The sequence below is a fragment of the Chrysemys picta genome, chromosome 7 (assembly GCF_011386835.1).
Source record: "Chrysemys picta bellii isolate R12L10 chromosome 7, ASM1138683v2, whole genome shotgun sequence".
Taxonomy (NCBI): Eukaryota; Metazoa; Chordata; order Testudines; family Emydidae; genus Chrysemys; species Chrysemys picta.
In genome coordinates this window covers 123,714,210-123,741,084 of record NC_088797.1, presented here as the reverse complement: position 1 = coordinate 123,741,084, position 26,875 = coordinate 123,714,210, and the positions used below count along the sequence as shown (strand labels likewise).

General features: G+C 46.2%; 1 protein-coding gene and 1 long non-coding RNA gene across 4 annotated transcripts in view; one reads left to right on the top strand and one right to left on the bottom strand.

Annotated features, from left to right (window-relative positions):
* The window catches only part of SH3PXD2A (SH3 and PX domains 2A), a 387,168-nt gene extending 361,703 nt beyond the window's left edge, over window positions 1-25,465 (bottom strand). For 2 of the 3 annotated variants that reach the window (XM_042855199.2, XM_065552551.1), the window contains exon 1: window positions 24,525-25,465. In XM_042855199.2, coding sequence (XP_042711133.2) covers window positions 24,525-24,596 — 72 coding nt within the window. In that variant the 5' untranslated portion in view covers window positions 24,597-25,465. The remainder of the gene's footprint in view (window positions 1-24,524) is intronic. The other variant, XM_065552549.1, reaches the window with a different exon arrangement.
* The window catches only part of LOC122174179 (uncharacterized), a 35,594-nt gene continuing 32,527 nt past the window's right edge, over window positions 23,809-26,875 (top strand). Inside the window, exon 1 of the long non-coding RNA XR_006175644.2 lies at window positions 23,809-24,186. This is a non-coding gene — a long non-coding RNA (uncharacterized LOC122174179). The remainder of the gene's footprint in view (window positions 24,187-26,875) is intronic.

The following is a 26,875-nucleotide window of genomic DNA, read 5'->3' as shown; positions in this document are numbered from 1 at the left end:
TAGTTTCAGCACATCAGGTGACAGTCCCAAGGGGGTCTCTGTGACCAAACCCATCACAGAGGAAGTATTCCCCATATTGTAAAGAGGTGGTGCAAAGTATTCCTCTCCTGCAGAGGATGAGCATGAAGGGAAGGAATCGTGACTGTCATATTGCTAGTGAAAATTAGTGGCTGCATTCCACCCCAGAGGTAGCTGCACTGCAGGGAGAAGTCAAGCAATTCCCAAATCACAGTTTCTTGCCATGGCTCCCCTGAAGTTAGTCCAGCTGTGTGCCCCCTCTTTCACAAGGCACTGAGTGAAGGATCTATCCAGCCCTTAGTTATTACATAGGAATGGGTCCTTCCCAAACAGCAGATCCAAACAACCCCCCAAGTTTGAGGGGGGAAAACAAAAATCTAGCTCTAGATCTGAATCCTGTGGCCTGGACCAGACAGCTAGGCATCCCATCACAGCATCAATGTGCTGCTCTCTAGAGCACAAAACTGACTGACTGACTGGGGAGGGTCTTTACTCTCCCTCGGAGGGAATTCTGGGGGTTTAGACCCAGCATACGCGGTGGTCATGCCCTCTAAAAGAACAGCAGAAACAAACCTTGGGCACCCCACAAAGCTCTATAAAAACAACTTTGTTTTAGTTACTCTCCCAGCATTTCACTCTGGTAACACTCCCCAAACAGGAAACATTTGCCAGGATAGCAGTGTCACTTTATCACCATCACTCTGAGCTGGCTCTAGCAATCTAAACATTAGGATGGATTCTGGAACTTATTAAAAACTCTCATTAAAAAGAAAACTACATTTTTAGCAACTAGAAGATAAGATACACAGATAGAAAAGATGGGGGGAGGTTAGAGTATTCTTCAGAATATTAACATCTTTTTAAATGAAGCAGAAAATAAATAAAGGCACTCTTGGTTAATAAGAATAGTATATATAGGTTGTCCGCCTTTTCTCCTACCCCGCGGGAGTACAGTAATTCCTCACTTAATGCTGGCCTGGTTAAAGTTGTTTCGTTGTTATGTCGTTGATCTATTAGAGGACATACTCATTTAAAGTTGCACAATGTTTGCTTATAACGTTGTTTGGCCATGGGGGCTTGGAACCAAGGTGGGCTGGCAGCCCCCCCATCAAATCCCCTCCACACACAGCTCAGGGCCTCCCGCCTTCTGGCAGCCCCAAGGATCAGCAACTCCCCCCTCCCTCCTCACGCCTCCCACCTGCAGCAATCAGCTGTTTTGCGGTGTTCAGGAGGTTCTGGGAGAGGGCAGGAGTAAGGACGCGGCACGCTTGGGGGGAGGGGGTGGAGCAGGGGCGCAAAGAAGCAGGGCAGGGTGGAGCGGGGGTGGGCTTGGGCAGAGTTGGGGGTTGAGCGCCCCCCAGCACTTTGGTAAGAAGAGCATAGGTGCAGCTGGACGATCTATCCTCTTTCACCCTCTGACTCCACCACCTCAACCCAGCTTCACAATCATCATTCCTGAGTAGAGAGAATGAGGGGAGATTTGATAGCTGCTTTCAACTATCTGAAAGGGGGCTCCAAAGGGGATGGATCTAGACTGTTCTCAGTGGTACCAGATGACAGAACAAGGACTAACGATCTCAAGTTGCAGTGGGGGAGGTCTAGGTTGGATATTAGGAAAAGTTTTTTCACTAGGAGGGTGGTGAAGCACTGGAACGGGTTACCTAGGGAGGTGGTGGAATCTCCTTCCTTGGAGGTTTTTAAGGTCAGGCTTGACAAAGCCCTGGCTAGGATCATCTAGCTGGGGGTTGGTCCTGCTTTGAGAAAGGGGTTGGACTAGATACCTCCTGAGGTCCCTTCCAACCCTGATAGTCTATGATTCTATGAGTACAGTACTACATTGTTTGTTTAAAACTTATACTGTATATGTATACAATGTCTTTTGTCTGGTGAAAAACATTTCCTTGGAACCTAACCCCTCCCCCCTATTTACATTAATTCTTATGGGGAAATTGGGTTTGCTTAACATGGCTTCACTTACAGTCGAAATTTTTCAAGAACATGACTGCAACATTAAACAAGAAGTTACTGTAACAACAAATAATAAAATACCAGCTGTTTGAAATACAGAACCACATTCAATCTAATGAGGAGTTAAAGTTCAACTGAGGGATGAAATGGAGTTAGTAAATGTAATAACAGCCCTTAGCACATTTTTCTTCTCTAGATTTCAAAGCAATTTAAGGGTATGTCTCATTAGTTCCCTTTTTACACGGAGAATAAACTAAGGTCCCAAAAGGTTAAGTGACTTGCCTAAGGTCACACAGTGAGGCGAGGGCAGCTGGGAACAGAACCCAGGTCTCTGGACTCCCCAGCTCAATCACTATGGGGTGGGAGGAAAAGCTTTAAACGTGTTTTATTTTGTTTTTACATTGGGAAGGGAATAAATTAGGTTGATTTCAAGGTGGGAGCAAATACCATTCCCTGGGGCCCAGCACAGCAAATGACCGTGGCAACAGTCAGTGTTTATTTTGCGGGGAGATTGAAGTAGAATATTTTGTCTGGAGCAGGAATTATTGTGACAGGTCATTATTCAGACATTAGGAACCTCAGTCCTTCTGTCCACAGGACCCCAATGGAAATTTTGCATGCAAAAGAACTGCAGGACATGGAGAAGAGTTTGTATTTTTCTCACCTGTACCTTTAAGATGCACAAGAAAGGCTGGTTAGTCAAAAACATCTTCAAAGAGTGCAAAGGAAATATTTTCTGTGATTAATTCTCTTAGTTTTATACACCCTGTGCTTTTGTATAGGCCTTTTAAGTGTTACAACAAAGTAAGTTTTATGGCCGGAGTTAGACTGGTTAACTTTGGCCTTCATTTTTCTAAAATAAATGACAGCTGGTGACAATCCCTCAACCCCTGCCACTAACCCTCATCTGCCAGTGAGGCAACTATTAATTAGCCACAGGATAAGAGGAAAGGTCCTCTCGTGGATCAGTAACTGGTTAAAAGACAGGAAGCAAAGGGTAGGAATAAATGGTCAGTTTTCACAATGGAGAGAGGAGAACAGCGGGGTCCCTCATAGATGTCTACTGGGACCTGTGTTGTTCAACATATTCATTAATGATCTGGTAAAGGGGGAGAACAGTGAAGTGGCAAAGCTAGCAAATGAAACACAATTACTCAAGGTAGTGAAGTCCAAAGCAGACTATAAGGAGATACAACGGGATCTCACAAAACTGGGTGACTGGGCAACACAATGGCAGTTGAACTTCAACATTGATAACCGTAAAGTAATTCATAGATTCATAGATTCATAGACTTTAAGGTCAGAAGGGACCATTATGATCATCTGGTCTGACCCCCTGCACGCTGCAGGCCATAAAACCGTCCCCGTCCCTTCCCTGGACTCTGCTGCTGAAGTCCCCAATCCTGTTATTAGTGACCTCAATCGGCAGAGACCCTCCTGCTAGAGATCCCTGCCCCATGCTGCGGAGGAAGGCGAAAAACCTCCAGAGGCTCAGCCAATCTGCCCTGGAGGAAAATTCCTTCCCGACCCCAAATATGGCGATCAGTAAGACCCCGAGCATATAGGCAAGAGTCTCCATCCTGACCCCTTTTAGCCATTATGCTATTTACCTACCATTGCTTGGTTTTCCTTGACAACTATGTTTTACCATTAAACCATTCCCTCCATAAACTTATCTAACTTAATCTTAAAGCCAGACAAATCCCTCGCCCCCACCGTTTCCCTCGGAAGGCCGTTCCAATATTTCACCCCTCTAACGGTCAGAAACCTTCGTCTAATTTCAAGCCTGAACTTCCCCACGGCCAGTTTATATCCATTCGTTCTCGTATCCACGTTAGTACTAAGCTGGAATAATTCATCTCCCTCCCTTGTATTAATCCCTCTAATATATTTAAAGATAGCAATCATATCCCCCCTCAGCCTTCGCTTTGTCAGACTAAACAACCCAAGCTCCTCTAGTCTCCTTTCATACGACAGGTTTTCCATTCCTCTGATCATCCTAGTGGCCCTTCTCTGCACCCGTTCCAGTTTAAGTTCATCTTTTTTAAACATGGGAGACCAGAACTGCACACAGTACTCCAAATGAGGTCTCACCAGCGCCTTGTACAACGGAAGCAGGACCTCCTTATCCCTACTAGATATACCTCGCCTAATGCATCCCAAGACAGCATTGGCTTTTTTCACCGCCACGTCACACTGTCGACTCATAGTCATCCTGCGGTCTACAAGGACCCCTAGGTCCTTCTCCTCTTCCGTTACTTCTAACCAATGCGTCCCCATCTTGTAACTAAAATTGTTATTGGTCATCCCCAAATGCATCACCTTACACTTTTCACTATTAAATTTCATCCTATTTCTGACACTCCAATTCACAAGCTCATTCAAGTCTCCCTGCAGGATATCCCTATCCTCTTCCGAATTTAATGTACATTGGAAAAAATAATCCCAACTGTACATATATAATGATGGGTTCTAAATTGACTGTCATTATTTACCACCCAAAACAGAGATTTTGGAGTCACCACAGATAGTAAGCAGCAGCAATCAAAAAGGCCAACAGTGTGTTAGGAACTATTAGGAAACGGATAAAAAATTAGATGGAAAATATCATAATGCCACTATATAAATCCATGGTGCGCCCACACCTTGAATACTGTGTGCAGTTCTGGTCACCCTATCTCAAAGAGGATATAGTGGAATTGGAAAAGGTTCAGAGAAGGGCAACAAAGATGATCAAGGCAGGGTATGGAATAGCTTCCGTATGAGGAGAGACTAAAAAGACTATGGCTGTTCATCTTAGAAAAGAGGTGACTAAAGATGAATATGATAAAAGTTCTATAAAAACATGAATGGTGTGGAGAAAGTGAATAGTAAAGTGTTATTTACCCTTTTACACAATAGAAAAACCAGGAGTCACCCAATGACATTAATAGGAAGCAGGTTTAATACAAACAAGAGGAAGTACTTTTTCACACAATGCAAAACTAACCTGTGAAATTCGTTGCCATGGGATGTTGTGATGTCCAAAAGTATAACTGGGTAAGTTTATGAAAGATAGGTCCATCAATGGCTATTAGACAAAATGGTCAGGGACACAAGCCTGTGCTAAGAGCGATCTTATATAAACCAGAGTACCAGAAGTCGGGAGTGAAAGACAGGAGTGGATCACTCCCAAATTCCCCTGTTCAGTACACTCCCCCTTAAGCGCTGGTACAGGCCATTGTTGGAGAGAAGATACTGGGCAAGATGGACCATGGTCTGACCCAATGTGGCAGCTCTTCTGTTCTAACACTGCCTCAGAAACCAGGCCCAATATCTTGAGTGTGCTACCATAAATATTGTCTTACCCTACAGTGTAATGGTTTGTTGCCTTGCCTTCCTAGCTGTCGCATCACCAGGGTGGTTTGAACTGGGAGCCAGAGGTAACTGATGTGCTTATAATTGCATCAGTGTGTCTTGGCTAAGTCTATTTTTAGGAACCTTAAAAGTGTTTGGTTTCCAGACAGTGGGTGCCCAGCACTTTCTGCAAATTCATGCCCCTTTAAGGTGTCTTAAACTAGACATCCAAAAATCCCTAACCATTTTTGCAAATCTTGGCCCCCTATTTCCTAGCTTTGCCATCAACTTGCTTGTGAAACCTTGGGCAAGTCATTTCATCTCTCCGTGGCTCAGTTTTCTCATCTGTAAAATGGGGAAGTGACCCCCCCCCCCCCCGCTTCACAGGGGTGTTCTGGGGCTTACTCAGGTTCGCAAGGCACTTTGCGAGAGTAGACGAGGGGTTTTTAAAAGTGCAAAATATTGCTGCACGCTTCATAGTGCTATAAAAATGTAACCAAAAGTATTATCCTCATTTTTTAGCATTTCAGCATGCTCTTCTTTTGTATCGAACACCAAGGTAGACGTAAGTGCCTGCTGTCTTCTGTCCGAAATGAATTCCTTATAAAAAGGAACTGCTTTCCCAGTGTTATTCACCAAACATGCACACTTCTCACAGCGGGTATGTCAGGCTGCCCTGGGAGCCAGACCCATCACACGTGGTGGCACTTCAATTTCCTTGGATGCCTCATGCTCCAAACACACTGAGGATCCTAACGACAGTGACTGTGGCTCATCTCTCTGGTGCTTTCGCATGATGCGCATGTGGCTGCATACCTGTGAGACTGCTCTAATGCTTGTAGAGGAGCTCTGAGGTCCTCTACAAGCGAGAGGCACAATGTAAGTGCAAATTATTGTTATTATTAGAATACGTATGCAAGTCCAGAGCTCAGGACACTACCAAATCTAGCATCGAAATCAGATTAAATGACCTCACTTTATTAAAAACATATGAGTGGTAAGTTACTATCTCATTTTACTCTGTTAACTATTAGCTGCTGCCATATAACATTCTGTTAGCACTTCTCTAACATAGGTATGTGAAATGCATAAATGCTTTGAATCTCTCTCTCACACACACACGAACACTTTGCCAAACATCTACAAGCCTTGCCCTCAATTCAAGATGCATGACGCAGCCTGTGAGAACTAAAAGGGATACCAGATGACAGCTGTTTAGATTGTCAGCGTCAGAAGAGGTCTTTTGGAGTGGAGGCTGGACACGTGTTTCCTTAAGCCATCAGCACAGTATCCTCCCTGAAGGAGACACTGACAATCTCAACCAGCCAGGGACTCAGGATGGCCATCAATTTCAATAGGAGCAGGAGTAGGCCTTGGGTTTCCATGACCTCACAGCATGGTTTGGCATCGTGGGGGACTGAAATCCTGAGGTTTGTCACAGACCCCTTAAGAAGCAACTGCCAAAAACAATTAAAAAAGAGAAAACAGTTAAATTAAAAGGAAAGTGACTTTAAAAGAGAGCGCTTTTGAAACTCCAAAGCACCAGGTTGGGGCCATTAGCTACACAAACTGGCCAACGAAGAAGCTGGTTTGTATCACCACGGTTATCTCTCCTGATTTGCAAGTGACGTGGTGAGCTGAGATTCAGCCTTTATGTGCCCGCCAGCATTCAGGGCTCCAAATTACACTGGCTCCCTTTCCCTCTGCTCCAGACTCTGGAAAACTCTTGTTATCTTTGGCCTTTGTCCCCCTCAAAACTTTTTCAAAGACCCAATCTGGAAATACTTATTGTTATTGCATCCAAAACAAAAACTGCAGGCTGCCTCCCTCCCCAGCTCTGCTACCTCCCCTTTCACAGAACCAGGGTGAGCTTACAGTGCATTACCTCCCATTGGTGCAGACTTGCTGAAGTAAAGTGCTCTATAAACTCTGCAGAATGTCTGTACCGGTGGCTGATGGCTCTCTTTTAAGCTACCGTGCCTGTTCCCTACCAAAAAGCCAACCAACGAGTGGGTTATCTGTATGTTTAGAATATTAAATAGACACCATCTGCTTAAGTAACTGAATAAGATTAGAGACTCATTAAATGTAATGTGGGAACCTCACAAGATCTATTTTCTCCTCTACCCTTTTGCAAGCCTGTAGCATCATTCAAGGCTTCAAGCCTAGCTTCTGCGAGACAACTCTAAAGGAGTATTATGTTATAATGGAGGAATTCACTCATCTCTTCTTTGCAATAAATGTCTATCCATCCCTAGGCACCAAGTGTTTTCAAAGGGCTGATGCCAGGGATAGTCAGGAGTCACGCCAGGCTAAAGCATCCCATGCTTATGTTGAGTGGTACCTTACTTGGCAAATAGTCCCGCTGCACTCATCCGAGTAAGGGTGGCTCAATCTGGCTCCTTGTGACCTTGAGCAAATTTGAATTATTCTGTGCCTATATCCCCCTCTTTAAAATGGGCATATGGTAATGCTTATTATACACTGGCTTAGCTGAAAGCTGGGATCCAACAGGATGACTGCCTCTTCACAGAAGTTGATCCAGTAAAAAGGTATTACCTCACTCACTTTGTCTCTTCAATCCATGTAATAATATCCCAGCTGAGGCATGTATTAGCATTATGAAGCCCCTTCTCCACCCAGATTGCTATACAAACCTACTTACTATTTTACACACACACACACACACACACACACACACACACAGAGGCAGTGTTGCCAACTCTAGTGACATATCACGCGTCTCCAGATGTTTGGTGTTTTACTTAAAGCCCCAGCTTCTGGAGTCAGGTGATCATAGGAGAATCTCCACTTTCATTTTTAAAAATGAAGTAAGTTTCTAGCCCTCATGTTTGTGGAGAAAAAGCTTGAAAACGTGACCCAAGTGCATCCTAAAGGCTCGGAAACCAGCAGGCAGATATATAATTTTAAAAACTCTCAATTTTTAAAATAATTTCATAGCTTTTTGGAACCTGGCTCATAATTTTTGAGCACTTGGGGCTGGCAATACTGAATGTGCATCAACTAATCTGTGATACTTTTGCTAGTTTGTGATGGGTGTATAGCCTTAAAAAATAAAAATCCAAGTGATGGATGTTAAATATTTTGGTTGTATTGCAGCCATCATTATTATTAATTTTCTGAATTGCAGTAGCACCAATCAATAGGTGCCCTGGCCAGATCGGGACCCTATTGTGGAAGGTGCTGTACAAACACATTTCCTCGCCCCAAGGAATTTACAATCTGTAAGATAAGAGATGACAGGTGGGAGCACAAGGGAACTGAGACAATTATGAACAATGTGATAAGCAGTGGTCAGAGCACGGGCTGTGAATCCACTCTCACTCTCTTCCTTACCCCCTACCCACAACCCCAGTCCTATGATGAAATGACTTCCAGGGAGGCTCAAACCTTAACAAGCTCCTTCCACCTGCCCTAGCCCATCCAGTTATTTTGTGCAGGCTCCCTACCAGCAGATATTTTGCTAGGCGCTCTTATTTACCCGCCTTATAGAGAGGAGCTGAGGCTTAAAAGTGTTTGGGATCCGTGGATGAAAGGCACCAGATAAGTTCAAAGCATGCACATGTATTATTAGTAATACCAGCCGCTAGACCTGTACAAAAATAAATTGCCACTTGACCCGAGGCTGGGAAGCAGAAGTTCTCCAGCTGCCAAGACCTAGATGTATGACATTGGCCTGTAAATGTGCGATAGTGTCCCAAAGCGAGAGGTACTATGCAGCAGAGGTGGGAGCTGGAAGTGATAATGTGAGGTTCACTTCCTTAACGTGTTTAATGTTTCTTCTAACCTTAGCTGTTCATGACTCTACAGCTCTAATATTAGCAACCTGGAGTGGGTTTAGGGGGTTTGGTTGGCGTGATACAGTTGAGGAATATGCTGGGAAGGCACCAATTTCATCTCACTCCATATAGCACCCGATTATGCCATAATTCCTGCCCTGTGGCCACGATCTTGACTCTTGCTTCTCCATTAGCCTCTTATGCCTAGGAGGGAGGAATACTGGATCTGCACACAAATTAGGGTCCCTCCTTCACCACACCCAGCTGGCAGGAGTCTTCCTGCCTCCAGGCTACCTGGCTAAATTAAGAGATAATTTTGGACAGAGCTCAAAGTCAACAGAAATGGATCACAACATTCTGGCTCCAGGAGACACTATAATCTAAGGCCATGTCTACACTACCACTTATGATGGCAAACTTATGTCACTCGGAGGTGTGAAAAAAACAACAACTCTGAACAACATAAGTTTCGCCAGCGTAAGTGGCAGTATGCACAGCGTTATGATGGCGGGAGACGCTCTCCTGCTGGCACAGAGCAGCTACACAGGAGATCTTGCATAGGTACAGTTGTGCCACTGTAAGCTCGCTAGTGTAGACATGGCCTGAGTGTCGTTTTGTTTTGTTTTTTTAAATGATCCATTCCTGGACATTAAGATTGCAATTAAAACCTTTGCAATGCAACCTGATGCAGTGGTGCCTTCTTAGGTTTACAGACAGCCTAAAACAATAGTTCTAAGAAAGGTCTGAAGGACCCAACTCCAGTTTCTGTGTTAACTCTGAAACCTGTTATATTAATTGTTAATTTGGCTACTGATCTTTTCAACAGAAACATCCACCGAATGTGCTTCTGTGTGGCATGATATTAACAGAAGCTAGAGAAGGGGAAAAACCTATTAGACTACTTGATCCATCCACTGGGGTCACTGAAAGATTGTTCTCTATAATCTGTTTTCCAGAGCTTTGTCCAGTATTGATTTAGATGTCACAAGCAATGTAATTTCTACTCTCTCTCTTGGGAGACAATTCCACAGCCTAATACATCCCCAGAAAAGACTAAGGTTTTAAGTGAAGAAGCTGCCACAGCAGTAGATACAAAATAGAAATATCTTGGCATTTTTTATGAGACATGAACCTGGGCTGCAAAATTGGGCTACAAATCCCACCTACATGAAGGAACGTTTGGATCCGAGGCTTTGTTTTGCTACATTTAGAGTTGGAGGGCGGGTGCAACGTTTGGGTATGGATCTAAACCTCCACAAAGCTTGGGCATTTTCTACTCTAAGGTTTTAGTTCCGGCCCATTTCTCTCTCTTTTTATTTAAGAAGAAAATTTCTAATAGCAACAAGTTATTAGCACACAAAGTTTTCAAACCCAGGTGCCTAGAATACGAGTGGCCTGAATTTAGAAGTGCTGAGCATCCACAAATCCCACTCAAGTCAATGGGAGCTGCAGCTCTGAGAATCAGAGCACTTTTGCCTGGGGATTCAGGACCCTATCTTTACACACTGACAACACTGGCCATGGTTTCTAGAACCTCTTCAAAGTTTTCCCATGAGGCTGCACTGGGCTTTTGACCAGCACGTTGCGCAAGACACAGACCACATTGAGAAGAAAAAGCCTGGGAATTCAGATAATGGCCTGCAATGAATGGGCATTCACTGACTCCAGCGCTGCTGACTTGGCTGGAAAGCCTGGCTTCTGGTAAAACCATGACGTGCTACTAAGTTTACTAGGAGGGAAATCCAAAGAGTTGGAAACAGGCCTGTGAAAAAAGTGACTTCACAGCTTTCTGACAGGCCAACAAATTAAAGACTATTGTCACTGGGGCAGGGCCAGGCTCTCCTGGAGTCCATCCAGGAGTTTGAGGTCACTGAGAGACTCACGAGTACGTCAGCTAGAGTACATTGCCATGTCATCTTGGTCACCCTGCGTTCACCCTGCAGGACCTTTTGTTTAACCCTTTGCTACCCAGTTGTGTAATAGGAATCTGGCGCAATTCTGCGGCAGTTTCACATTTACTTAGAAATACACCTGTGGTGAAGAGAAACTGGACAGGCCAGGATATTTGGGGTGGATTACAGAATTTTTCCATCTTTGGGTTACCTGTTCTAGGCTAGCTCCCTGTCAACAATGACCAACAACCATTGCTGTCTAAGGCGATTTGGTATCTTGTATGAACGGAGCTGATGGGTCTTCACCCAGTTCCTAGAGAACAGGTGAAAATCCACCAACATAGCTGTCACTAACTGGCTGTGCTTGGTTAGCAACCTCAGCCAAGGTCTGAATGGGTAACATTTCCTTGCCCCCCTTGGTTTGTACACTGGCTGTTTGGGACAGAGTGTCTCTCTTTGTACCTGTCTAAAATGCAGATGACTACAGTCGCTGACATGGAGTTGTCCGTGGCAGAGTCCACGCACTGAAATGGAAGTTCCAGATCAATATGCCATTAAGCAGCATCAGGGCTAGCAAACAACTGCTACAATACAAATAACAAACCATTCTCCTTCTTGGGGTGGTTTCTCAGGGACAGACACACACATATGCACAAGACAGGGTGCAGGTGGGTACAGAGAGAACTCCACGCTCCAGTGGTTTCTATCCAGCACTAAATTCACTCTAAATTTAGTGTAGATGGTGAAGAGTGGAATATTAATATGTATCTTCACAAATCAAGCATTTAAATGCTGAAATTAAAGTCCCCTCTATACATCTCAGAAATTAGTTGAAAGTCAACTATCCAAAACTATCCACAGTGTATTACATTTGTACTACCAAGTAGGCAGACTCTAAAGAAAAATTAAACAAAGTATTTTCTATAGCAATGATGGTTTGAGGATCACCTTAAGTATCCAAAATGAAGACATTCTGGAGTTTCAGTACCTCAAACTGCTTTGGAAATAGCAAGATTTCCTCCACAGTAAAATAACTCATCTTCACATAGGGAAAACATAGTGTGTTGTCCTTATACTATGACTTTTTCCCCCACAGCATTAGGGAGAAATCACTAGTGCGTCTGCCACATCATTTTAAGGAGTAGAACTGGAACTCAGGAGACCTAGATTCTATTCCTGGCTCTGCCACTGGTCTGCTGAGTGAACTTCTGAAAATCACTTCACCACTTAATGCCTCAGTTTTCCCATCTGTAAAATGGGGATAATGATACTGATTTCCTTTGTAAAGCACTTGGAGATCTACTGATGAAGAGTGCTATATAAAAGTTAGGTATCATTATTATTAAAGGGTCTATTATTTGTTTTTTAATCCAACTCATACAAAGAAATTGAATATAGGCCAACACCCCTGACAAAAACCCATCAGCCTGCTGAGCCTACACATGAACTACTGGTGGTACAATACCTTGGTTACAGACAGAGTTTTATTCAAAGATGCCATGAGTCGGGAACATGTTTTACTCAGAATATAAAGCACATATTGACTCCTACCAAAGTCATACAGCTTTGCGGATGCTCCACACCTCTCAAAATCAGGCTGTCACAGGGTAGCTGGTCCTATGGATAGACAGAGCCCAGCTCCCCTGGACTGATGTGAAAGAAATCTGATGAGGTTCAACAAGGACAAGTACGGAGTCCTGCACTTAGGACGAAAGAATCCCATGCACTGCTACAGGCTGGGGACCGACTGGCTAAGCGGCAGTTCTGGAGAAAAGGTCATGGGGATTACAGTGGACGAGAAGCTGGATGTGAGTCAACAGTGTGCCCTTGTTGCCAAGAAGGCTAATGGCATATTGGGCTGCATTAGTAGGAGCATTGCCAGCAGATCAAGGGAAGCGATTATTCCCCTCTACTCAGCACTGGCGAGGACACATCTGGAGTATTGCATCCAGTTTTGGGCCCCCCACTACAGAAAGGATGTGGACAAATTGGAAAGAGTCCAACGGAGGGCAACAAAAATGGTTAGGGGGCTAAGGCACATGACTTACAAGGAGAGGCTGAGGAAACTGGGCTTATTTAGTCTTCAGAAGAGAAGAGTGAGGTGGGATTTGATAGCAGCCTTCAACTACCTGAAGGGGGGTTCCAAAGAGGATGGAGCTCGGCTGTTCTCAGTGGTGGCAGATGACAAAACAAGGAGCAATGGTCTCAAGTTGCAGTGGGGGGGGGTCTAGGTTGGATATTAGGAAACACTATTTCACTAGGAGGGTGGTGAAGCACTGGAATGGGTTACCTAGGGAGGTGGTGGAATCTCCATCCTGAGAGGTTTTTAAGGCCCATCTTGACAAAGCCCTGGCTGGGATGATTTAGTTGGGGTTGGTCCTGCTTTGAGCAGGGGGTTGGACTAGATGACCTCCTGAGGTCTCTTCCAACCCTAATCCTCTATGATTCTATGACTGGAGCAGGTGAGCCCAATCCAGCTAATTAAAGAGGGCTGGGCTACATCTAGGCCTGTAAAGGGTTACTAGTAGGCAGCTGGGAAGAAAGGACTGAGGCAGGCTAAGCCCTGGTCAGCAGAGGCCACACTGGAGTGGAGCTAACCCCTCTGGTGAGTCCCTGGAGCAAGGAGTCCCAGGGCTGAAGGATGTAACCCTACAGCTCCAAGAGGGGAGCAGAGCTGGAGGAGACAGGAAAGCTGCCAGGAACTGGAGAGCCAGAGACCCCTGGGAGGGTAGTCCTGAAGCCTGGTGCCAGGTATTGACTTAAGACTGCGTTCTGGTTGTTTCTTAACAATGGTTAAGAAAGAATAAACCTCCTTGACTGGGATTGGCCCTGGCAGCACATGTTAGGACACGGTCTGCAGTGTCTCTCCCCCCCATTCCCCCGTGACACAGGCGCTAAGGCTTTATAAATGACAGAACAGAGTGGCTGGGTGAATTGATATTAGGATCAGGACTTTCTATGTTTCTAATCCCAGCTCCACCTACTGTGAAATCACAGGATAATTGCTCAACAACCCCTTGTGCCTCAGTTTACTCATTTGTAAAATGAGGTTGACCCCAACCTAGTTACCCAAGGGAGCTGGGGGGTTCAGCAATGTGTCGGGCACTTTGAATATGAGAAGGGGTGTATGGGTATTATTATTATTACTGTCAAACAACTGAGTTAGTACTGCACATGTTTTCAGTTGCTTTTTAACCCTCCTTACCTCAGCCACCGCTATATTTTTTAAAACAACATACTATATTAGAAATGAGGCTGGGCCTCTCTTGGTCTACTCTGTTCACAGGTCCGCACACACTCACAGCAGGTTTCCTTCCACAGCTTCTGGGTTTCCTCTTTCCTGCTCTCAGGAGCTAGCTCAAGAGTTCATTTTAATCCTTTCGGGGAAAGGTTGAACTCTGCACCCTTGGTATCCTGCTATTAATTGATTTATCTCGTTAGACTGACCTCACACTTGGTAAAGCAACCACCATCCTTTCATGTATTTATATCTGCTCCTGTATTTTTCACTTCGTGCATCTGATGAAGTGGGTTCTAGCCCACAAAAGCTTATGCCCAAATACATTTGTTAGTCTCTAAGGTGCCACAAGGACTCCTCGTTGTTTTTGCTCAGTAAAGGGGAAGTGAAGGGGAAGATCACTTAACCTGCTCTGCTCTTCCTGTGGCTTCCCTCCAGGAAAATACTTAGCAAGTTCTTGTTTGTTTATTAGTTCCAAGTGATTTTAATGCTGAGGAAAGTTGCTAGACTGATAGCCCTGGACAACTACAGTACTTCACTTATCACAGCACTACCAGTGACTGTGCACGCTTTCCTATCTCAAACTAGTGCTAGAAAGCCTGACTGACTACCTCTTGCAGGAAGAGAACCCAACATGAAAGCATCTGCTCCAGTAGTAACTGGACTGAGACCCTCAGCTTGTGTCACTTGAGGCCAGACAGCTGTCAATGGCAGACAGAACTTGTCACCAATCTGGGCAAAATCTGGGGAGTATGCATAAATCCTCTTCATGCCCTCCCGCCCCCACCGCAATTCTCCAGCTACCAGACCTGGGGGAGAGTTCCAGACCTCTGCCTTGCAGCAGGGTGGTGGGGTAGCAGCTTCTGCCCAGCTGGGAGCTGGGGTCTTAGGGCTTCAGCCCTGTAGAACCCATCTGCCGGGGCTTGGGGCTTCAGCGGGAGCAGGGCAGAAGCCCTGAGCCCTGTGGGGTGCCTCCTGCGGGGCTGAAACCCCGAGCTCTGGCAGGTGTGCTCCAGCTCTTGAATTTCTGAAGATGTTCGTATGCAGCTCGGAGGGTCAGTAAGTTTGGCCACCCCTGCTCTAGTGTTGTTAAATAGTTTCCATGCAGCTTGCAGGCATTTCACTGCTGTGACTGTTCCTTTTAATTTCCATTTACCTAGCTTCCTCATTTTTGTTTAGTTCCCTTTTTTTGAAGTAAAATGCTACTGTGGTGGTGAGTTTTGTTTGCGTTATTGTTTTTTGTTTTTGGTATTCCCCTCCGCCCCCCAGCAATTATATCAAATTTAATTATATTATGGTTGCTATTACTGAGCAGTTCAGCTATATTCACCTCTTGGACCAGATCCTGTACGGCACTTAGGACTAAGGCCTGGTCCCCACTAACCCCCCACTTCGGACTAAGGTACGCAAATTCAGCTACGTTAATAACGTAGCTGAATTCGAAGTACCTTAGTCTGAACTTACCGCGGGTCCAGACGCGGCAGGGAGGCTCCCCCGTCGATGCCGCGTACTCCTCTCGCCGAGCTGGAGTACCGGCGTCGACGGCGAGCACTTCTGGGATTGATCCGGGATCGATTTATCGTGTCTAAACCAGACGCGATAAATCGATCCCAGAACATCGACTGCCTGCCGCCGGACCCGGAGGTAAGTGTAGACGTACCCTCAATCAAAAATTGCCTCTCCCCTTGTGGGTTCCAGGACTAGCTGCTCCAAGAAACAAGTCCTTGATTATAACTTACAAAACTCATTTCTCCTGTGATGAACAGAAAAGACAAGTCTATAACAGCTATTAGTAAATTGGTCAATGTCCTGAGGTCTACACAGTGCGAGTGTAGACACCGCATTACCTAGGTTGACAATAACAGTCCTCCCGCAGATATTCCACAACCCCCAACACTGACCGCTCTGGTCACAATTGTGAACTCCACTGCCCAGGGGTCATAGATGCACTCAGTCTTCTTCAACCCTTTAAAGCTCCATGAATGTTTGAAATTGGCATATACACTAACCTGTGTGTGTTAAACGAGGGATGCTATTAAGTAGTCAAGAGTTTGTTTAAAAAAGTTTTACAAAAGCCAGTATTAGGTTACTGTGCAGGACTCTGTGTGCTTCGTGAACTATTTCTACTGCATGCCCAAGGCAAAAAGGTATCAGTTTTATTTACAACATGGTACCACTTGACTATTCTATACAAAGCTCTCAAGTGCCTTCCAGCATCCCTACTCTTCCCTGTCATCCCTGAGAACTGCTCCCTATTGTGCTAGCAGGCACTGACTCAGGGGAAGTGACATAAAAAAGGCAGATAAAAAGATGTACAGTAGAAAGTGTCCAGCTGTTTCCTCCCAAATGACTAAATGAGAGAGCTGGTATGTCACTTCCTGCTGCAGGTAGAGTCTCATTGAATCCTTCTTCCTGTTTAATTCTTATGAAATGGGAAGTGGCTTTTAGGAAGACAATGACATAATCCAAGGGCTCGTAACTTTTCTAGTTGTGTATTTTAATCCATTACCAGACGCTTTAACCACTAGCCAGAATGTCTTCCAATGTAAGGGACAGAGACAGCAGATTTGAGTTCTATTACCAGCTTCCCCCACCGAGTCACTGAGCTTGGGGAGTTAGCCTTTTTCTCTTCAATTGCCCCATCTGTAAGAGACGCATAATACAGACCTAGCTCCCAGCAGGGATGCTGTGACCGTGATTAAGGCTCTGATCCTGCGAGCTGCTTCACACATGGACCCTTACACAGTTCCTTTGAAGTCAGGGAGGTTTGATGCAGGTGCAGGAGCTCGCCTGCGGAGGGCAGCTTACAGGACCCAGGTGTTGGTACCATTTTCAGAAGTGCCGGTGTGCCTTAGCAGCCTAAAGCCCTTTCTACATGTACAAGATGCATCCATTTAACTTAAAATTTTAAGCGACTAACTGGGGGGCCATGATCCAACCACTTTTTGAAAGTGGATGGGCCTGGCCCGTCCACTTTTCACCATGGGCCCCGCCCCCTGCCCTTCCTCTTTCCTCCCGCCCCCCGCCCAAGGCCTCGTCACCCCAGCCAGCAGCTGGAGCATGGGCAGCTGTGGGGATCCCCCCCCACCAAGAGCAGCCCTCCGTTCTTACCATAGACAGGCTGTAACTCTTCAGCCCTGCCGCCAGGCCGGAAGCCGGTTTGAGGTAAGAACCACCCGGGCAGCTGTGGAGAGCTGCAGACCCTCCACCTGCCTTCAGCAGGGTTCTGGAGGGGGGCGGGGGGGAGAAACACACATGGGCCAGGGGCTGCTTTTAGGGGGGGTCCCCCAGCTCCAGACAGGTGAGTGGGGCCAGGGAGCCCGGGTCCCTCCCAGCTTTGCCAGGGCCTGGGGAGGGGAGGCAGGGGCAGGGAAATGGTTTTGGGAAGGCTCCACCACTCCTGCCTCCAGCAGCTGTCCCACAATGCCCAACACTGACCGCTCTGGTCACAATTGTGAACTCCACTGTCTGGGGGTCACTGGGAGCAGAAGCCTCCTCTCACCCTTTAAAGACCTTTCATGAATTTTTGAAATGCCTTTTCCCGATTGCCCAGCTTTGTGAACACACCTAGTAAATGTCCATGTTTGTGTGCAACTGCCCAGTTGACCGTGCCAGCTTCACCCTCCAGGCAGTCTCCAGCCTGGAGGAAACAGGACCTATTGGCTCTCTGGGGAGTGCAAAGAGAAGAGGCTGTGAGGCACAGCTACAGACCAGCCCTAGAAATGTGGATATCTACGAGCAGATTGCACAGGGGTATTCAGGGGAAGGGGTACGAGAAGGATGAGCAGCAATGCCACAGGCAGACCAGAAGCCCAGGGAGGCAGAGAGCCAATCCAGTGCCAAGCCACAGACCTGCCACTTTTACAAAGAGCTGTACGCCATATTTGGTGGAGACCCCACCACCCTGCGGACCACTGTGGATACCTCCGAGAACCCCGGCCGTAAATAGCGAGGAGGAGGGATCTGCAACTGGGGGGGGGGGGGTCCAGCTATGCTGAGAGCCATGGCCTGCTTGAGACTCCATGACAGTCCAGTCAGTCCCAGGAGTCAAGCAGAGGGAAGCCCAGTGCAGAGGAAAGAGCCTCAGTTAAGTGTGTAAATGTATTTTCCATTACAATGATGTACCAATGGCGCGCCCTCAGCCATAGGTGCACTGAGCTCTTTTAACAGCCCTTGTGTTTGGCTGTTCCAACTCAGCAGACAGCCACTCCACCTCCATCCTGGGGGCAGCTTTTCCCCCCCTTTGCCTTACAGATAATATGCAGGAAACAACACGCAGCTATAACCATTCAGATATTTTCCTCACAGAAACCCAGTCTTGTGAGTAAACAACACCAGCGTCCCTTCAATCTACCAAAAACACATTCAACTGACATTCTGCACCAGCTGAGCCAGTAGTTGACTCTTTCCTTGGTGCTGTCGAGGAGGCTGACGTACATCTTCATAAGCCATGGGAGCAAGGATCAGGCTGGATTCCCCAGGATCACTACTGGCATTTCAACATTGCCAATGATGAGCCACTGGTCAGGAAATAGTGTCCCTGCTTGCAGCTTTCTGACCAGTCCTGCGTTCTTGAAGATACGAGCATCATGCACTTTCCCTCACCAGCCAACATTGATGTTTGTGACATGTCCCCAGTGACCCACCAATGCTTGCATAACCTTGCAAAAGCAGTTCTTTTTATTGATATACTCTGGGACAAGGTGGGTTGATGCCAAAATAGGGATGTGCATATCATCTATCACTCCAACTCAGTTTGGGAACCCCGCTGCTGTAGATCCACCCACTATACCTTGCACATTCCCAAGAGTCCCAGTCCCTCATAGCAGGAGAAAATTAATCGCCCTGCACATTTGCATGACAGTGGCCCCAGAGCAGATTTTCCAACTTCAGAATGGTTTCCCACTGACTGCTAGCAATCCAGCAATACAAGTGTCTACAGTGCGATCACCTCTAGCTTCTCCACTGACAGCGCATCTCTCATTCTTGTATCCCTGCACTGGAGGGCTGGGGCAAGCTTGGTGCACAGATCCAGGAACATGGCCTTTCACATTCAAAAGTTCTGAAGCCACTTCTCATCATCCCACACCTGAAGTAAGATATGATCCCACCAGACAGTGCCTATTTCTGAGACCCAGAAGCAGTGCTCCACCATCTGCTCCGTGAATGTCACCAACCACCTTGAATTGGTTTTCGCTATGGCCCACAGCAATCTGTCTTCCTTGAAATTGTCATGTTCCCCGCTGATGCGGTTTCTTACAGCTCTGCAAATACTGGAGGATCGTGCGTCCTGTGCTTGCAATGTTCATGACAATAGTGCAGAGCTGTGCAAGTTCCAGGCCTCTGTCAGAGCTGGATAGCAGTGCAAAGGGCCACGAGAGATTTTTTTTTTTTTTAAATGTGTGAACGTTATGGGATATGGCTGGCACTATGGGATGGAGAAAACTGCATGGTGGGAACTTGACTCCTTGTTCCCAGTTGCCCCGGGTGACTTATTTCTGCCCCAGCAGGCATTGCCAAAACTTTCCAAAAGACAGTGCACTGGATGGTGGTGAGTGGCAAACGAGGCTACCTACCCATGATGTACCACACTGTGCATCAACACAAGCTCTCCCGGTGAGTACATATAGCACCAACGCAAGGAATCAACTATGCATGTGGAGTGATATACTAACTGTGGCAGCTATATGCCAGTGTAATTTGCGTCAGCCAAAATTTGTAGCGTAGACATGGCCTCAGATCACCCACACCAGCTTAACTAAATGGAGTTGAAATCACACCTTCAGTGAAACTAGTGCAACTTTCTTGTGTAGACCAGATCTATGTCCCTTTGAAAGCAGGCAGGACTCAGGCGCCTAAGTCACTTTTGAAAATGCTAACTCATGTCTAAGACACTGCTAACAACTAACTCAGTTAAAAGCAGGAATACTTCTTTAGATATAAAGGGATATTCCTGTCTGAGAAGCAGCTCTGAATCACTGGGCTTGTGGGGTTTCATGTTTGTTAGCGTCCCCCTAACTCCAGAGCAGATTTGTCCATTTTAGAAAGGAGGAAAAAAAAAAAAAAAAGCATCCACTTTCAATTTCCAGCCCTGCAAACTCAACCTGGCCTCTGAAAGTCAGGGTAAGCCCTTTTTAACCCATGAATAACCAGCCACTAGGGTGACCAGACAGCAAATGTGAAAAATCAGGACAGAGGGTAGGGGGTAATAGGCGCCTATATAAGAAAAAGACCCAAAAATCGGGACTGTCCCTATAAAATCGGGACATCTGGTCACCCTACCAGCCACACATTGTCATACCTGTGCAGCCCCCCGAAGACAGAGGGCAAAATTCAATCCTGCAGCTGGAATTTAGTTAACTATTCCATTGATGCATAAGCCAGAATGGAATCCAGCTCCCACTCCCATGTTAGCTCTATAGGGCTAACATGAATAGCAAGGATCTTTGTCATTAAAGCCAGTAGATAGGACTCTGAATACACAAGGTGAGCAGATCTGGTAAGTAAGTTGGTAAAATGTTAGTCAGTCAGTTTTTCAGAAATGCCCACATTTTATAATAATTAGTTTGACCTGCACAAACTTGCTTGTGACATTGAGCCAAATCCTACCCTCCCTTCACAGAAGAAGCAATCAAAGAGTTGAACATCTGAATAGAAACACTTATTCTCTCACTACATTAAGAGATTAATAATCACATGCATTGGTTGACAATCATGTTCAAACAGCTTGGGTGAAGTGGTTACAACTTCTATTTACAGGAATTCATGCAAGATCTATAGTGTGAATCATATGGAGATCACATTAGGAAATAATTACTCTGGCAAGGAATTAGAGATAATATGTGACTCAGATGGCTGGAGCCAGCAGCACTTTTAACTGTTTCAATTGCAGAGAAGGTCTAACCAGTTCTGTCTGATGTCACAGGCATTTTACCTTTTCTCAGCCTGTGTGCTGTACTGTAACCAAGCACCACTGTCACAGGAAACCAAGAGATGCTGTAAGAGAAAATTTGTACCAATGTGCGTGTCCATTACCTTGGGAACTCAGCATAAGCACTCAAGAGAGTACAGTGATGACAGTAGGATAATACATATCATCACCATACATCTGGTCAACTGTGGAGGAGAAGGCAGCTGACATAATGGCGAGGCCATTCATTTGAGGATATGAGAAACAATAGGGATATGAAATACTTGCACTTATCGAGGCCTTGTCTAGCCTACAAAGGCTTTGCTGGAAGAGCTGTACCAGAATAGTTATTCTGGCAGTGGAGACATGGTGTACGCCAACAAATGGAGTTTTTCTTTCAGCAATGTAACACCACCTCCACAATGACATTAGCTAGGCCAACAGAAGCATTCTTCTGTCGGCAGAGTTGCATCTACACTGGGGGTTTTGCCAGCACAGCTATGTTGGCTAGGGGGATGTGATTCTGCCCCCCCTCCCCCCACACTTCTGACCAAAACAGCTATGCCAACAAAACTCTGGTGTAGACCTGGCCTGATATCAGATGCGAAGTTGGAAATGGATGGAGAAGATAACGTCCTCTCATCTCCTGTAACAGCAAGAGATTCCAAATCTAAGCATGTCAAATAAGCAGAAAGGCCTGTATGGTCCCCTGTATGGCAGCTATGGAAGGATGGATGAGAGCAAGCTCTGTACTTAAGGCGACCTGCAGGGAAGAGAAGCTGTGCCCTTTTTTTGCTGTTTTATGGATATATACAGCAAAACTGGCCATTTTTGTTTTTTTAATAGAACAAAGACACATGAGAAATTCTGGTCTTGTCTTCCCTGGATGGCTCTATGGTGACTGGAGAAATAGGGAAATTGCCCTGGAAGTGTCAAGAGGAGAAGAGATTTTAAATCGTTGTATAAAATGTAAGGTCAACTCTACCTGTGAAAACAGATTCAAAATCGGACGATTGGCAGGGTTGGGAATAAGGAACAGGTTTTGTTTCAAACTGTAAATGATGCTCTAGGTTTTAGATCTTTCACATGTATCCTGTTAGTTATAAAGAATAAAAATAAACCTTTGTAGGTAATTTTTTAGGGACCAAGAAGTTATGATTTTATTTATCTTGCATCTTTTGTAAGTTCATATAGTGTTTTATTTACAGTTACTAAAAACTTCTACATAGAGATCACAACACAGCAATAAATTTCAGCCACCTCTGGGGAGACACACAGCCGCCACATAACAGAGTCAGTCACAACAACGTTACACAGGAATTGAAGAACAACTCTTTATCCAACATGAAGTAATGGAGGAATAAGTACAGAGTGCAATTGCTCAAGTGGCAATCTAACAGGACATCAGAGTTAACACCTCCACTCTTCGAAAGCATACACAGGACTTATAATTACTTAGGCTGGGAGCTTTAGCAAGAGTACAGCCCGGAGGGGATGTGGCTGCAGGCTAACTGCTCAGAATGCTTAAACACCAAAGTAAACTATGCCTAGGGCTTTGCCCTGGTTTTTGAGCTGGACTCACAGGGCTACAACTACACTGCATGTTAAGAAGTGTGATGACTGATTCGTCTTCTAGAACATAAAATCAACTCTTCTAGGAAAGTTCACTAAACGAGTGTTGGTTTTGAGAAGAACATGCAAAAAAGGGTTATGTAACTAAAACCCAGACAAAGCTAGAGAATTCAAAAGCCTTGTCTAATTGATGTGTATGTTTCAACCCCCGGGCACAGAGGCACCAAGGGAGCCTACTCTATTGCATGCCATCAGCACCTTTAGGCAACACCTCCACACAACAGGGACGGACATACTGTAGTACTGATATCTTGGGAGGGTTTGCAGCAATCCCTGTCTGATGTTTCTCCATTTAGCAGTGAGGTGTGAAGACAGAAGGTGAAGTAGACATGAAAAGGAAACAAGTGTTGAGTCTGCCTTGATAACTTGGCAAATACATGTTTCAAAACACAAAGTCTTCTTAAAATTTACAAGACCAAGGAGCAAAATGCTCACTTGATGCCTCAGCACCTCCTACTTGGCTAACTCCAGGAACATACAGCAGCCGTGTCCTGCTCTGCTCCCCACTGGACCAGAGCAAGCACTGCACAATTTACTGAATTGGATCAGGGTTTAATAGGGGAGTTAAGGGACCCCTTGCATGCTGAACTGGAACTTGGCTGAGCAAGTAGGGCAAGTCCACCTTAACAATAAAAGGAAACAAACAAACAAAAAAGCAGCAACATCAACACAATCTATTTGGGGTGATGAAAAACTAGTGGGGGAAAAATTACAGTGAAATCTCTATGACAGTCCACACTTATTAAGCTTCGGAGTAGCAGCCCTGTTAGTCTGTACTAAGAGGACTCCTCCCCCCTCCTCCTCTATATATAGTGTATGAACTTATCAAGTACAGTTCTCCTCCTCCTTTCATAGAAGGTCACCTCCATTAAACAGTCTCTATCTTACTTACTTGTATGGCCACCCATTATCATAGTAGCTAAGCATCTTCCAATCTTGTGTGTATTTAGCCCCACAACCCAACCCAACCCCCCCCCCCCCACCCCCCCAGGCAGATCAGTGCTATCATCCCCATTGTGCAGATGGGGAACTGGTACACAAGAGAGGCTAAGTGACTTGTTTAAGGTCACACAGGAAATCTGAGGCAAAGCAGGGAACTGAACCTGGATTTCCCAGGTTAGCACTCCACTCACTGGAAAAGCATCTGTCCTAAGCAAGCTCTAGAGATAAAGTGGTTTCACAATACTCCAGCAATATATAAGAAAACTATCAACTACAAAATTGGGAGAACTATTTTGGAATATAGTCAACTGCACAGACTTTAAAGGGGCTCCTCTAAAAGACACCATGTCTTGCATATACTAAAAATGCAAATTTTTACCCTCCTATGATCTAGGGAGCAGATGGAAAGATATTACTCCCCACTGGAGTTCAGCTCAAGATGCAGTTATGGTGAGTGACTTGCAGGTCGACCCATTAGAACTGTAAATCTAACAGATTGCAAATGTTTGATTTTGTATATTAGCAAATTCCACTGCAGTGGGGGTTTTTGGGGAGGGGACGGTTGCTTTTGGCATGGAAAAGTATTTTGTAGAGATTTAATGGGCACATACAGAAAACAATCCAGCCGATATCACTTTACCTATATGCTCTTGAAAACACTGCAAATATCTGTTGAATGATGGGGCAATAAATGACTCTTAACACATTTGCTCTGATAATAGGATTTACCCCTGCTACGGCATGCAACATGAATCAGAGGGTAAGCATGTCAACTTGTCTGTACTCACATAGTGCTTAGAAGGGTTTCTCCTTTTCTCCACATCCACCACATTTGCGTCCAGCACGCTGTAGGATAGCATCTTCACACACAAAAACCAGGAAAAGCAAACAGGGCCCAGCTGTATCCTTGTATTATTATTATTCTTTCAAATCAGCTCCTCACCGTCCAGAGGATTTCCTAGGAAGCTGGGAACCTGTGCCCTGCAGAATAAGAATTTTTTAAATGTCCTAAACAAAACAAAAACGGGAGGAGGGGGGCGTGGATCAACTTCCAAAAATCTTTTCCTCCCCTAGATTTCACCCCCTCTTGGTAGGTTTATTTCCAAGACTTATCCCTCTTTGGGTGGAAATCGCTAATAGTTTAGTTAGGAGGGAGATGACAACGAACACTGTCCAGATTTGTCCCTCCGCGAAAAAAAAAGGGGGTGGGGTGGGAAGAAGAGTGTTTTCAATTGCTCCCAAGAGCTGGACTAGATTTCCCCTGGGGGGTGGGAGGTAACACCCAGAGTCAGTGTCCAGGTGGCTGTCCTCCACGCGGGGGGAGTGTGACGGGTGGTCTCCAGCTGGCTCTGCCTTGAGGGTAGATGGGGGGCTCCGCGGCCCCCGGGGAGGTAGCTCCCTTTTGCAGGATGCCCCCTTGTGTCTGTCTCTCCCCCTGCCTGCCCTGCAGCGGCCGCTGCTTTGTATCTCCTGCGCCCCCGCTCCGCAGCCCCGGCTCCGGCCCCTCCAGCAGCAGCCCCGGTGGAAGGAAGCGCGGCGCGAGCGGGGCAGGGATGGAGCTGCTCCCCGGGGCGCAGCGGCAGGCAGGCGTGCGCGGCTCCCTTCCCCACCGCGCTCGCTCCGGGGCTCGCTCGCTCGCTCCCTGCCGGGCCGCTGCCACCGAGCGCTCGGCTCTGAGTGCGGCCGGAGAGCGCGGCCGGGCAGGGAGAGGGGCCGGCGGGCGAGGGGAGGGGCTGGGCAGGAGGGGAGGGGCTGGCTGCTGCCAGGCGGCAGGGGAGGGGTCAGGTTCCCAGGCAGAGATAGGGGGGAGGGGTCTGGGGGGTCCCCCAACCCAGTCAGGGTATAGGATCATCAGGGACAGCAGGCACAGGGGTCTCCCCTAGAGGCCCCATGGGACAGCACAAGGGGGGGGGTTCCCCCCACCCAGCACTCTAGGCAACCAGCAGTAGAGGCCCCCCAGCCACAGCAGGAGGGCTGGGGTCTCCCCCGCACACCCAGGCACCAGCTGTTGTCCAAGACACCCCATATGCATTTACATTTATTATTTTTCAATCCTAGTCAAAGCGGCGGGGAAAGGCTGGTCCAGCTGGGGATTGGCTAGGTGTTTTCCCTAGGAGCTGTAACAGTGCTCAGATCCCAGGGGATAGGCACAATAGCTATAACCCATAAACCCCCATAATACCCCTCTGCGGGAGGCTTAGCAAATGGAGAGGGAGTAGGGACTAGTACTTAGAGCAGTGGCCTGGAAACCAGAACTGATGGTTTCTGTTCCCACTTCTGGCCACTGATCCAGTGTGTGACATTGGGTATGTTGCTTCCCTGCTGGGAGCCTCAGTTTACACAATAGTAAAATTGAAACAACATTTACCCTCCTCATAAGGCTGCCATGAAATCTCATTCTAAGGACACTGCCTTCTCTTTGTAGTTAATATTGCAGCAGGCTTTCCATTACGAGACTTTAAGAAGTTGGAGGGGGCAAAAATAGATCTTGTTCATTTAGCATTACAGTAGTGCACAGGGGCCACACTGAGAAAGGAGTCCCATTTTGCTAGGCACATTACAAACCCAGACTAAGGGAGCTTATAGTCTAAATAGAGAAGGGAAATAGTCTTATGGACAGGTTTCAGGGGGTGGGGAATGGAGGCCCAAGCAGATGAAGGGTAGGATTTTCAACAGCTCTCAATGGTTCCCTACTGCTTTTGGAAATTCACCCCAAGTGACTTGTCCACAAGTGTCACGTGTGACTTTGGGCAAGCTGAGTATAGACCAACTCTCCCATGTCACAGTCAAGAGCTACAAGTGCAAAACCACCCTTCCTCCTTCAGACAGAATTGTTGCACTGGCCCCAGGCTGAGCTGCATAGATCTGATCTATGTCCAGGAGATAGGACAAAAATTGAACGGACATCAAGCAAGCCTGTTTCTCCAACTTCCTGAAAACCCATATTGCTTACATTTTTTGTTTGAGGTCTAACATTCCCTTCCCCCAGTCACATTTAAAAGCCAGCTTGCCCTAGAAATTTCAGAATGCTTTTCTTCACAAGAACTTCACAAGATCTAATGCATATGATTACTTTGGAGACAGTCACCTCAAACAAGGAAGTTATAAATACTCCGGCTGCCTTTAGCTATCTTTATAG